The sequence below is a fragment of the Solanum stenotomum genome, chromosome 10 (assembly GCF_019186545.1).
Source record: "Solanum stenotomum isolate F172 chromosome 10, ASM1918654v1, whole genome shotgun sequence".
Lineage (NCBI taxonomy): Eukaryota > Viridiplantae > Streptophyta > Magnoliopsida > Solanales > Solanaceae > Solanum > Solanum stenotomum.
Genome location: NC_064291.1, coordinates 41,735,679 through 41,747,488, shown reverse-complemented (window position 1 = coordinate 41,747,488; position 11,810 = coordinate 41,735,679). Strand labels below are relative to the sequence as shown.

Here is an 11,810-nt window from a genome sequence, read left to right as displayed (position 1 = left end):
GAGTGGGTGGTCGAGGATCGGGATGAAAAAATAAAAATTTGAAGTTGAAAATATTTTTCAAAAACAAACTTGAATTTTTTTCTTTTTGAAGGGGGTGGGGGTGATAGGGTGATGATTGGGGGAGCGAGGGTAGGGGGTAAAAAAATAAAAAATTAAAATTAGAAATATCTTTTAAAAACAACTTTTAATATTTTTTTGGGAGGGGGTCGTGGTAGGGATGAGGGGTAGGGGTGAGGGTGGGGTAAAAAAAATTGAATTGTAAAACAAGCTTTAAAATTATAATTTTTTTGGGGCGTGGTTTTGGGGGGAGGGGGCTGGTTTCAGGGTAGGGACAAAATAAATTGATTTTTAAAACAAAAAAATAATTGTAATTTGAAGTTGGAAGAAAGTTTTGGAAAATGTTTTCCTTAAATTTTGAAGGGAAGTCATTTTCCTTAAATTTGAGGAAAATGAGTTGATTTGGAAAACATTTTCCAAAACATTTAACCCAACCAAACATGAAAAAATTGGAAAACATTTTCCGAAAAATGTTTGTTTTCCTTCGTACCAAACACACCCTAAGAGTAAGTTGAAGAATCTATTGAATTTGTCATGTTGGTGGCACTTTAGTTTATTACCATAAGAAAATGTCCCTCAATTGACTTGTCATATGTTCTTTATTGCAAGCATTTTCAAGTTGACTTGTCGTAATTGTGCTCCTCTTGTTTGTATATGACAATGAAAATTAAAGATAATTATGTCCTATTTAATTTTAATGTTAATTATTATTGACATAATATATAAACATGTCCTTCAACTTCATTATAGTTGATATCTATGTCCTCCGATCCAACTTTGGATGTGTACAAATAGACACTTAAATTTGCATTATATTGAACAAATAGACACATTCGTCTTATATGACGTCTTACATGATAATTTTATGTCCTTTCTTTTTTTTTCCCTCAAAAGACCTATTGGGTCTTAAATTTTATTAAAAATAAAAGTACATGTGGGCAACCAAATGAGCCCACTTCATTGCCTTCACAGATAAGAAATAGGAAAGTGGAAAAGATGGCACAAGGAAAGTGGGTATCATCTTCAACTCCTCCTGCAGCCTTACATCAGTACCCTTTCTGATCTTCTACAGCTCTCAGCTGCCATATGCAGCGTCAAGGAATAGGTATGCTTCTGATCTTGATCAGTTGATGTTTTGACTTTGTGATTAGATCTGACCTTTTCTAGTAGATCTATGGATTAATCTCTCATTTAAATCATCTTGTGTCTTCTCATCCTAAAATCAGTTAATCCTTACTCAAATTTAATTATAAGTGGGTTGAATCCAACCAAGGGATTAATACCACCACCTGTTCTTAAATTCAGTAAAATTTCGCTGATTTTGATGAATGTTGCAGTGAAGAACTTGTGAATCTTCGATCCTCTCCTTAGGCTGCATAACCGTATGTCTACTCAGTAGCATTATATCTGATATGATTGTTATTGGACTGAGATTTCATATCTAACCCTTTAATGGACTTGCAAAGCCTCTACAATTTGTACATCAGCTGGTGTAAGTTAAGGTTAGCTAAACACTTGAATGTCATTACCTTCTTAGTCCTGGTTTTATACCATTTGATACACCTCAAAGCTCTCACCAGGTGCATGATAGGTATATTGACCAAACGAAGTTACTTCAGACTCTAGTGGAACTGACATATAGTATTAATCTAACTTAAAATTCACCTTGAATCTTGTATAATAAACTCACAGTTTTTAGGAACTTGTAACATTTGACTGTCTAATTCTCATATTTGGGATATTCTGCTTGTCCATGTTGATTATTTTTCTGCCTGCAACTGGAACCTCTTGAAAATTTGTAAATTCATAGTTACCTGCAAAACTAAAAATCAGGTTAGCAAAAAAATCAGCAAGAGTATTTCCCTCCCTTAAGGAGTGTTGTACTCTTACTGACAACATATCCTTGTGCCTATGAATAGAGTTGACTTCCAAAGCCACACTCCATGGTATATCCCAAACACCATTTAGCATATTTACTAATGCTAAAGAATGAGATTCTATAATAATAATTGTATAGCCCTTCTCCCAGCAATGTTGCAAAGCTTCTCTGATAGCCACAGCCTCAGCAACTAAATTAGTAGTGTCTGGTAACTTCAATCTTACGTGGTGTCCTACATGTATTATGCCACGTAGAACGGATGTGTCTATTTGTTCAGTTTTATACAAGTTTAAGTGTCAACTTGTGCACATCTAAAATTGGAGGACATAGAAATCAGTTGAAGCCAAAGTTAAAAGGATATATTTATGTGTTGTCATTATTATTTGGTCTATTAATAACACAATGAGTACTATATAAGTTACTTGGTTACATATAGAAACCAATTAATGTAAGTTGTTGCAAACATCAAACAGCTCCCATGGCTGGGCAAGGATCTCCAATGAGAGGCATGGTGGAAGTGATGGAAGAGGTTGAGAGTGCCATACAATCGGAGAACCCAACTGTAAATCTTCAGTTGCTTGCTCGTGCTTGTCACCTTGGAGCTCAGTTTATAACCTCCTTTGGGATTCCATTCAAGTTAGCTGCCATCGAAGTCAAAAATAAGGTATTTTAATTAAGGCATAATACATAAGTGTGCTTTTTAATTAACATTTATGTCTGTGAACTTTGAAGGTGCGGTACAAGTAGACACTTAAACTTGTATAAAATTGAACATACAGACACATTTATCTATCCTACATGACAATTTTGTGTCATATGTGGCATCTTACGTAGGACGTGCGTGTCTATGTGTTCAATTTTATAAAAGTGTAAGTGTCTACTTGTATACACCTTTAAGTTCGATGACATAAATGTCAGCTGAAGACAAGTTAAAGGGCATGCATATATTTATGTATTATGTCTTTAATTAACCTTCAAATTAAAGGGGAGGATATAATTTCCACATTTGGATATATAACGCTTCTCTATGTTCACTTTTACCCGTTCATTTTGGATTGTGATAGGCCAATGATATGGAAGAAGCTTACCAGAACTACAATACGGTGGAGGTTATGCTTGATTATGAAATTACAAATGGTCTGGCAAGAGAAAACAGTAGCCATACAAGATTCCTTCTCAGGATGAAGCGCGCAGCAGATCTACTAAGGGTCTTTTTCCAGGAAATCCTTGCAAGAGAGTATGTATAGCTGAGCACAACTTGTTTGAAATATAATTAAGCATATATATTAACGCCTTTAATGATTAATTTGACAGGGGAGATTCTCTTGTTCCTCCATTTAAGAAAGCTTATGATGAGGTTTTTGGTGCACACCATGGGGAAACGACTAAGATAGTTGTCGATTACGCCATGGAATTTATGATGGACAAAAGTGACCTATTTACATTGATCGATGATGATGATGGTTAGTACGTACAATATTATTTTACCCTTTCATTAAAAGTATAAAACTATATGACTGTTCTGATATATTTATATAAAAAATTGGTATCTTTTGTTAGGTAAATAAACATGTCTCCTCCATTCCCCATCAAAAGAAAAAAAAAATCAATCAAACCATGGAGGATGGTCAAAGAAAATAAATTAAATATTTTTATTCATGATCTGAATGGACAAAAACAAGATTTAATATCCTAACTATTCTAGTTTCAATCACCAGATAATTTTATCTTAGTTATTGCCTTTCTCAACTACACAAAATATATATTGTTTCCAATAGCTAAGCGCATGTTTATAGTTTGTGTACAGCTTCCTTCTACTTTAATGTGTCTTAAGCCAATAGCGGAATAACTAGATTTTTTACTAAAGAGTTTAAATTTCAAAATATGAAAAATATACATGCGAATAAGCTAAGTCAACAGAATTCAACAATATCATTTTCTGCAAAGGGGGTTCAGATGAACCTTTCTGCCTTATCTGACTCCACCCTGCCTTAAGCAATTGAAATTATACACTATATAAATAGGGAAAAAATGATTATTTTTATATATAGTATATATATAACCTAGTTGAATTCCGTTGGTATTCCTATATTATATAGACTAAATTCCTATTTAGACATGAGTAACAAAAATATTAAATTCCAAATAAATTTGATTTTCTACTCCAACTTTAAATTATTCTTTCAACTGAATATAAAACCTAATTATCTTAGCATAACATGTTTTCAGAAAACGCAGCGAGGGAAATGATGAAAAGATACATCTCAGCATCAACTTGTGTTTGCCAACACATTGAACAGTTGTATCGTTCTACCACAGTTGGTGAAGAACTGCTTAGGATGATTTGAATCATCTCTAATTACTACTCATATGTTATCATGATGTTTGCATGAATTCAATAAATATATGGCTAGTTCGCTGGTTACTAGCTAACGTGCAAGGACATGTACATTAACTCAATGTTATTGGTGATTTAAAGTCAAGTTGTAATAATATGCTTTAAAATTTGGTAAAAAAAATATTATTTGAGATTATTTCTCTAGATTTTGAGATACGATTATTAATTCATTATTATGATTACTTCCTTCTAATAATTCTTTTTTATTTGATAATAAAAACAACCTACTTAATGTTTTTAGAGACATTAGGAAGATATGACTAAAAAACACATGTATCGCTAGCAAACCAAAATTTGATGTTCGTTTTTTTATTTTCATGTAAGGACTCATTATGCCCAAGTTTCGTTCTTCTAAGTTATTGTTTTTGGTCACCATTAATAAATAAGTCAAGAAACGTCTTTTTTTTTTTAATTATAAAAACGGTGTGCGTTTATTTTACTGTACAAACTATAATGTATCTTTTAAAAGATAATTCAAGCCATATAAGTAGGAGTAGTAAAAAATTATTTTGAGAAATTGACACAAATGTAGAGTGCTTTAGTTAGATAAAGATTAGGCTTAACAATGCAGAGAAGGTTATGCGGGAATTTGAGCAATATTCTACAAGAATACCGTACCAGTACCACCATGGGCTTGAAATCTCTTTATATAAACAAGTGTGCTGACATTGCCCAATTGATGAAGTAGGAAATTAAATGGCCAATTTAACTCAAAGATGTTGAAGAAGTTCATGCAAAACAAACCCTGTTTTTTTATCTGAAGGTAGGCCTCACAGTCGAAGGTCAAGGTGGACATACAATTAAGTAAACTGAAGAGATTGATATATACTGGAAAATAACTAGCTAGACTATGGAAGGGTCCTAGCTTGAAGTAGTCAAAGTGTCACGATCGTGATTTCCTCTGTCATCTACAAGTACACTATGGTTGGAAGATTGCAGACGTTTGGAGCAACTGATCGGTGATCACAGAGATGAAAATGGAGTTCAAGAAGCACCCGAAGACTAAGAGATTTGGTGCTTGGATATAGAACAAACCTCTCTGATTATGATCATATTGATTAGGAAATCCAAGTAATTCCGGAGAATCAACTGAAGCGTCTCGAAACATTTTGAAATTTAGGTGTTAAAAATTATGCAACAACAGTTAGGTGCATAATTTTGAATGCATTGTCTTTTTCTTTTCTTTTTTCACAACTTTTCCTCCTTTTCTTGCATCCCTTAATTTGTTATTGTAATAATATCAAGTGTAAATTAACAAATTGCTTTCCTTAGTTCCAACTTCCAACATTTCTGCACCTGATCGATACCAGTTTTAAAGATGTAATATGGGGGTTCATCAAAATTGGTTGTTATCGTTGCCTGGTTCGCGATACTTGAGTTACATATATTATTTGGTGTGCAATATAATGCGCTGAAATGATAAAGTTGACACCAAATTAGACACAAGAAAGGGGTGATTTGTGTCACGTCCCGCCACATCACAATTAAATTTTGTGTCCGGATAGGGGCGAAAGGGTCTAGAGTTGTGGAGAGGTTTGCGGAGAACTCTAGAACCTTTTAGATGATTCAAGAAGGCTAGAGAATTTCTTAGAATTCTCTAGAATAACTTAGACTTTTCAAGAAAGCCCTAGAATTCTCTAGAGTGTGTAGAGAATTCTAGAGAGGGACCTTTGTGTAAATAAGTTAGGGACTTGTAAGTAATTTTAAATTACACTTAGGCCCTTAGGAGTTACTATAAATAGAGGTGCTCCTCATTTGCAAGGCACCACCCAAGCTTGAAGCAACCAAGCAAGTGTAAAGCAATCTTCCAAGCTTAATACAAGCCTTCTTCCAAACTTTCCAAATCTTTCTAAGTCCTTTCTGTGCATTCTCTTAGCGATCTTAGCATAAAGGGCTTACTTGAGCTTACAAGATCGTGAAAGATTTGCGAGCAAGTTGTCAAGTGCCGCACGGATCTTTAGTGAAACTCTAAGTCCGTGACAACGTGGTATCACAGCGAGGTTTGATAGTAAGGAAATGGCAACCGAAGGAGACGTGAACTCCACTAGCACCACTAATGTCCGTCTGGATGGTGGAAAGAAAGCCCGCAAGGCAAAGAAGCACCAAAAGAGTCATGAGGAAATGTTGCTCGACCTCACACCGAGCGAGGCGCTAACATCTCATCCACCCTCGACCACCGAGGCTAGTGACGATGAACTTGGCGAAGAGGCCATTGACGTCACCGTAGAAGAAGAGCGGATCGCAAGGGTTGAAGTAACGAGGTAGGCCGTGGAGATATTAGGCCGGCGCATGAATGTGGCCGACGACAAGTTTAAAACTCTTGAAGACTTCACTCTTAAGGAGACCGAAAACATCCATAAGGAGTTGGAGGGACGCCAGCGGGCCGAGTTCGAGATGAATGAGGCTATCACTTCACTGGAGTGTCGGCTCAAGGAGGCGTTGAGCACGATTGAGACCATGAAGGCCAAGATAAAAGCGCTCAAGGAAAGCATGGAAGTTGGAGGATCATCGTCGCTTGACCGAGATAGGGAGGCCAAGGTCGAGGCTCCCAAGCCACCTATGTTCAAAGGCGTCTGTGACGTGCAAGAGGTGGAGAACTTCCTATGACATTTGGAGAATTACTTCAAGTGCAACAGGCTAAAGAGCGACGAGAGCAAGATCAACACCGCTATGTTGTATCTTTCATAGATGGCCATGCTATGGTGGAGGCGCAAAGAGGCCGATATAGGGAAGGGGACGAGCACCATCAATACCTCGGAGCAATTTCGGGAAAAGTTCAAGAAAGCCTTCTTCCCTAATAACGTCATCTATGAGGCGAAGCACAAATTTAGGGAGCTGAAGCAAACGGGAAGCATACGCACATATGTGCAGGAGTTCACTACCCTCACGGATGATGATATGTTGTTCCACTTCATGGATAGGCTACAATATTAGGCTAGGACGGAGTTGGAACGTCAGCAGGTCAGGACTATAGATGAAGCCATCACGCAGGTTGAAGCTTTGACATACTTCAGGCATGAGAAGCCCGACAGGGCCGAAGAAGAGGAGACGAAAGGTAGTCATGACCATGGTGGGGGAGATCGTGGCAAACTCAAGGAGCAACGGCCACATCCCAAGAGGCATGATACGTATAAGTGCGACGACAAGAAGTTTGGACGTCAAAGCGATGTCGAGAATAAGGCAAAGCCTACAAAGAGAAATGGTTGCTACATATGCGACGGGCCGCATGGCTATGCAAAGTGCCCTGAACTGAAGAGCCTTGGTGCTATCCTGCGAGAGCGGAAGGAGAAGGATGCACAGGAAAAAGGATAAGGTGTAGAGACGACGCAGTTAGGCTTGATAGGACTATGCGGAGCCATCACGAAGCAGCCAGAAAAGCCAAGAGGATACGGCGCGCAGTATGTCGACCTTATGATCAATGGAAGACCCACTTCTGCAATGGTTGACACGGGTGCAGAGGTCAATATCATGACCAAGACGGTAGCGACGAGGTTGGGGTTGGGTTACAATCCAAGTAACGCCCAACTCAGAACGATCAATGCACCACCGACTCCCGTGTGTGGAGTCGCGCATAGAGTGAGCATCACGCTAGGCGAGTGGCAAGGTAAGGCCAACTTCACTGTCGCTCCTTCAGATCTCTTTGACATAATTCTTGGGCAGGAGTTTTTCCAGCAGTGCCACGCGGTGATCGACCCTTACCTCCAACAACTTCTAGTCATGGAGCAAGGAAGATCATGTATGGTGCCCCTGGTCAAGGTACCAAAGACGGAAGAACAAGTACGTCTAACTGCCATGCAACTTGTAAGAAGCCCTAAAAAGAAGGAGCCAGCGTTTAGAGCCACCATTGCAAGTTCGAAAAAAGATAATGGTGCAAAAGGGTCCTTGCCATCCTGCACGACGAAGAAGAACAATATCGTGATGCCAAAGAAGCTGCCGAGACGTGTACCTCCTAGAAAGGAGGTAGATCATAAGACCGGGCTGCAAGAAATCAGGAAGCAACTAAAGGCATTATGTAAGGGCGTCGATCGAGTCAGTGGACTATTGGCCATGTGTACGAGAAGACCAGACCCGGTTGGCAAGGCAACGACGATGTGACACGGTCGTCGCATCAATAGGTGGAGGAGAGTGTCACGTCCCGCCACATCACAGTTAAATTTTGCATCCTGATAGGGGCGGAAGGGTCTAGAGTTATGGAGAGGTTTGCGGAGAACTCTAGAACCTTTTAGATGATTCAAGAAGGTTAGAGAATTCCTTAGAATTCTTTAGAATAACTTAGACTTTTCAAGAAAGCCCTAGAATTCTCTAGAGTGTGTAGAGAATTCTAGAGAGGGACCTTTGTGTAAATAAGTTAGGAACTTGTAAGTAATTTTAAATTACACTTAGGCCCTTAGGAGTTAGTATAAATAGAGGTGTCCCTCATTTGCAAGGCACCACCCAAGCTTGAAGCAACCAAGCAAGTGTAAAGCAATCTTCCAAGCTAAATACAAAAGTCTTCTTCCAAACTCTCTTGTTCTTTCTAAGTTTTTCATTTCATTCTCTTAGCGATCTTAGGATAAATGGCTTACTTGAGCTTACAAGATCGTGAAAGATTTGTGAGTAAGTTGTCAAGTGTCGCACGGATCATTAGTGAGACTCTAAGTCCGTGACATTTGGCTCTTGAAAATAATTAAGTTTTCTAATAAAATGAAAGAGCTTCACAAACTATGTTCCAAAGTAGTTACTTTAACTTGGCTTTTGAAAATATTAGACAGCTTCCTAATTTTTTTGTGTGAAGACATTACTATTTTTTCTTTTCTCACTGATTCAATCAAAATACACGTGGGAGTAGTAAGGGGTATTTTAGTCTTTTTCTAAACCCCCTCATTAGTCTAAGCATGAATTGCACCCAATTTAGGGTCTAAACTAATTAGAATCAGTTTCATTCATCCCTAAAACGTTTAGTGCTTTAGAAAGAAGATCTAATAGGAGAAAAAGTTCAAGATTTCAAGCATTTATCCAAGATTTCACCAAAAGCCTAGTTCTTTGAGGTATGTAAGGTTATCATAGTATTGGACTAGTTCGTCCTCACTCCCTACATCTACTTTCAAATCATGAAAAGATTAATCTAGGATTCTATCCCTAGATTTGAGTATTCTTGAGATGAGTTGATTTTGAGTTCTTGAGTTTCGAATTCTTTTTGAAAATCTATTCCTAATTATTGAATTGTTATATGTTATGCATTAAGATTCTTGAGTTGATTCGTTCATGTCTATATTTAAGCATGAACCCTATGAATTGAGTATTTTTTAAAAATGAGTAGTAACGTTGAGTTCTGAGTATTGAGTTTCCATATTGTTATTAAGATCCCTGAGTTGAGTTGTTCATGTCTATAATTCTGCATGAACCCTATGAATTGAGTTATAAATCTTAGGAAGCTTTTTGAAGCAACACTTGAGTTTTAAACTGAGTTTTTGAAGAAGTAAAGATGAGTTTTGAGAAAGAGCTTCTAAAACATGATTAATATGACAATCAAGTATGACATCAATATTTAAGCAGTATGGTATCTAGTTATGCCATTAATGTTTATGCAGTATGACTTCCGAGTCATCAATGAACATATTACAATATGATTTTGATATATTTTTTAGAAAGATTTTTCAAGTATGAATTGAATAAGAGCATAAGGGAACTAAGTATTCCCAAAGGTAATCAGTTTTTACATTGATAAAGGAGAAACTTTGATTTCTAAATGAGTTGTGAGTTCAAAGATATTTCAAGAGCAGATACTTCTTTTAAGAGGATAGTTTGAGCAATTATCTCAAATCAGAGAAAGAATATGCTTTTTTAACATTGAGCATGGGTAAATATTATTAGGAGTAGCACTGATATGGGGATGAGTTCAGACAACTCACATTCCTCATAAACCATGCATGCCAACATGGGTACATGATCATACTTTTTAGATGAATCATAAGTGCCTTCGGGCAGAGCTTAGTGGATTCACTTAGTTGAAGATGTCTTATACTTCGGCAAGGTATAGGACAATTCTAGCATCGTGGGAGAGACATTGTATCATCACATAGCTCATATTGATGGTTGTCGATTAGAGAATTTCTCAAATAAGAGTTATTATTGTATTTTTACATACAATTGAGTTATAATCTACTATTTTAAAAGTTTTATATATGACATATTTTATTATTGCTTTATTCTTAAGTATCTTTAAGTTGAGTATCTTATCTTTGAGTTGAGTATCCTATTCTTGAGTGGAGTTTGAGTTGAGTTGAGTAAGTTTGAGAAGGGGTAAGTATGTCTCTTTGCTATCAGTTCAAGCTTATGTTTATGCTTTAGAATTCCCCTTACATGCTTGTACATTCAATGTACTGATGCCATTTGTCCTGCATCTTTTTATGATGGTATTCAGGGTCATCAACGGACGCTTCTTTGATACCACTTGCAGTTTCACTTAGCTTTGATGAGCCTCTTTGCTTCCAAAAGGGTTTCACTTTTACTTTTAGTTTGTTAGGATGTTATGGGTCTTGTCTCAATAATCCTTCTGTAATAGTAGAGGATTCATAGATAGTTTAAGGGTTGAGGAGTCTATCATGATTTCCTTTGTTGTTGTAATATTTTGAGTCTAAGAGGCATTTAAACTAATACTTGTTAAATTATTTTCAAACAATTATTGGAGTTGAGTTTAAATTAAGTTTTTAAAGTTATTTTGCATCACGAGTTTTCATTTTTGCTTGAGTAAGTCTTCCGCTGAGTAATGAGCTAGGCCAGTGGTTCGCCTGGCAACCGGCAATGGTTTTCGAGTGCCAGTTACGTCCAGGGTGTAGGCTTGGGGCGTGACAAAACTTGTTATAAGAGCATGGAGTTCAAGTGTCCTCGGGTGTCTATGAAGTCATGTCAGTAGGGTCTTGTTTATGGTTGTAAGGGCCCCACTACTATAAACGAGGTACTGCAGGCATTTAAGAAAAGTTTTCCTTCTTTCATACTCTTTATCGTGTAATAGAACTATGTCATAGAGACTTATTCTAATTCGTGTGTTCGCATATCCATTCGACTACCCCTCATACTAAAGGTGGTTGAAAGGTAAAGCCTAAGATCCTTATGGATAAGTTATTCTTAGCAAAAATCTTAAGGAAGTCATAAGACTCTAAAGGTGCTTGAAAGGAGCCTATGAGTGAGTTAACTATTGAGTTCGAAAGAATGCACTCACATTTATATGAATCGTGTTTTTGAGCTGAAATCGATATGTACTCTCTTCTCTAAACCTTATTCAGGTGAGACCCTTATGAGAAAGTGTGTTTTAGAGCTTGGATAACTTTTTCACCCTAAATGATAGTATGAATTATGACATTATGAGCAGCAATAGTAAATAGTGTCCTTAAGTTAAGAGAAAATCATGCAGATGTATAGAAATCTATGAAAGGGATATAGTGATAGGGCAAATTATGTTATTGCAATCATGCACCCAGTCAATTATAAGTGATG

The 11,810-nt window shown here is 37.0% G+C and overlaps 1 protein-coding gene across 2 annotated transcripts; it reads left to right on the top strand.

The window, feature by feature from the left end:
* Positions 1–1,007: 1,007 nt before the first annotated feature.
* LOC125841734 (accelerated cell death 11-like) lies at positions 1,008–4,465 on the top strand. Of its 2 annotated transcripts, none has more exons than XM_049520910.1 (5): positions 1,008–1,162; positions 2,410–2,600; positions 3,001–3,173; positions 3,251–3,399; positions 4,166–4,465. In XM_049520910.1, exons 1-5 carry the CDS (start codon positions 1,144–1,146, stop codon positions 4,282–4,284), a joined length of 651 nt encoding a protein of 216 aa, XP_049376867.1. In that variant the 5' UTR covers positions 1,008–1,143; the 3' UTR covers positions 4,285–4,465. The 2 variants fall into 2 exon arrangements, with proteins under 2 accessions (XP_049376867.1, XP_049376868.1); XM_049520911.1 differs by having other exon boundaries at positions 1,047–1,162; positions 2,373–2,600.
* The last annotated feature ends 7,345 nt before the right edge of the window (positions 4,466–11,810 follow it).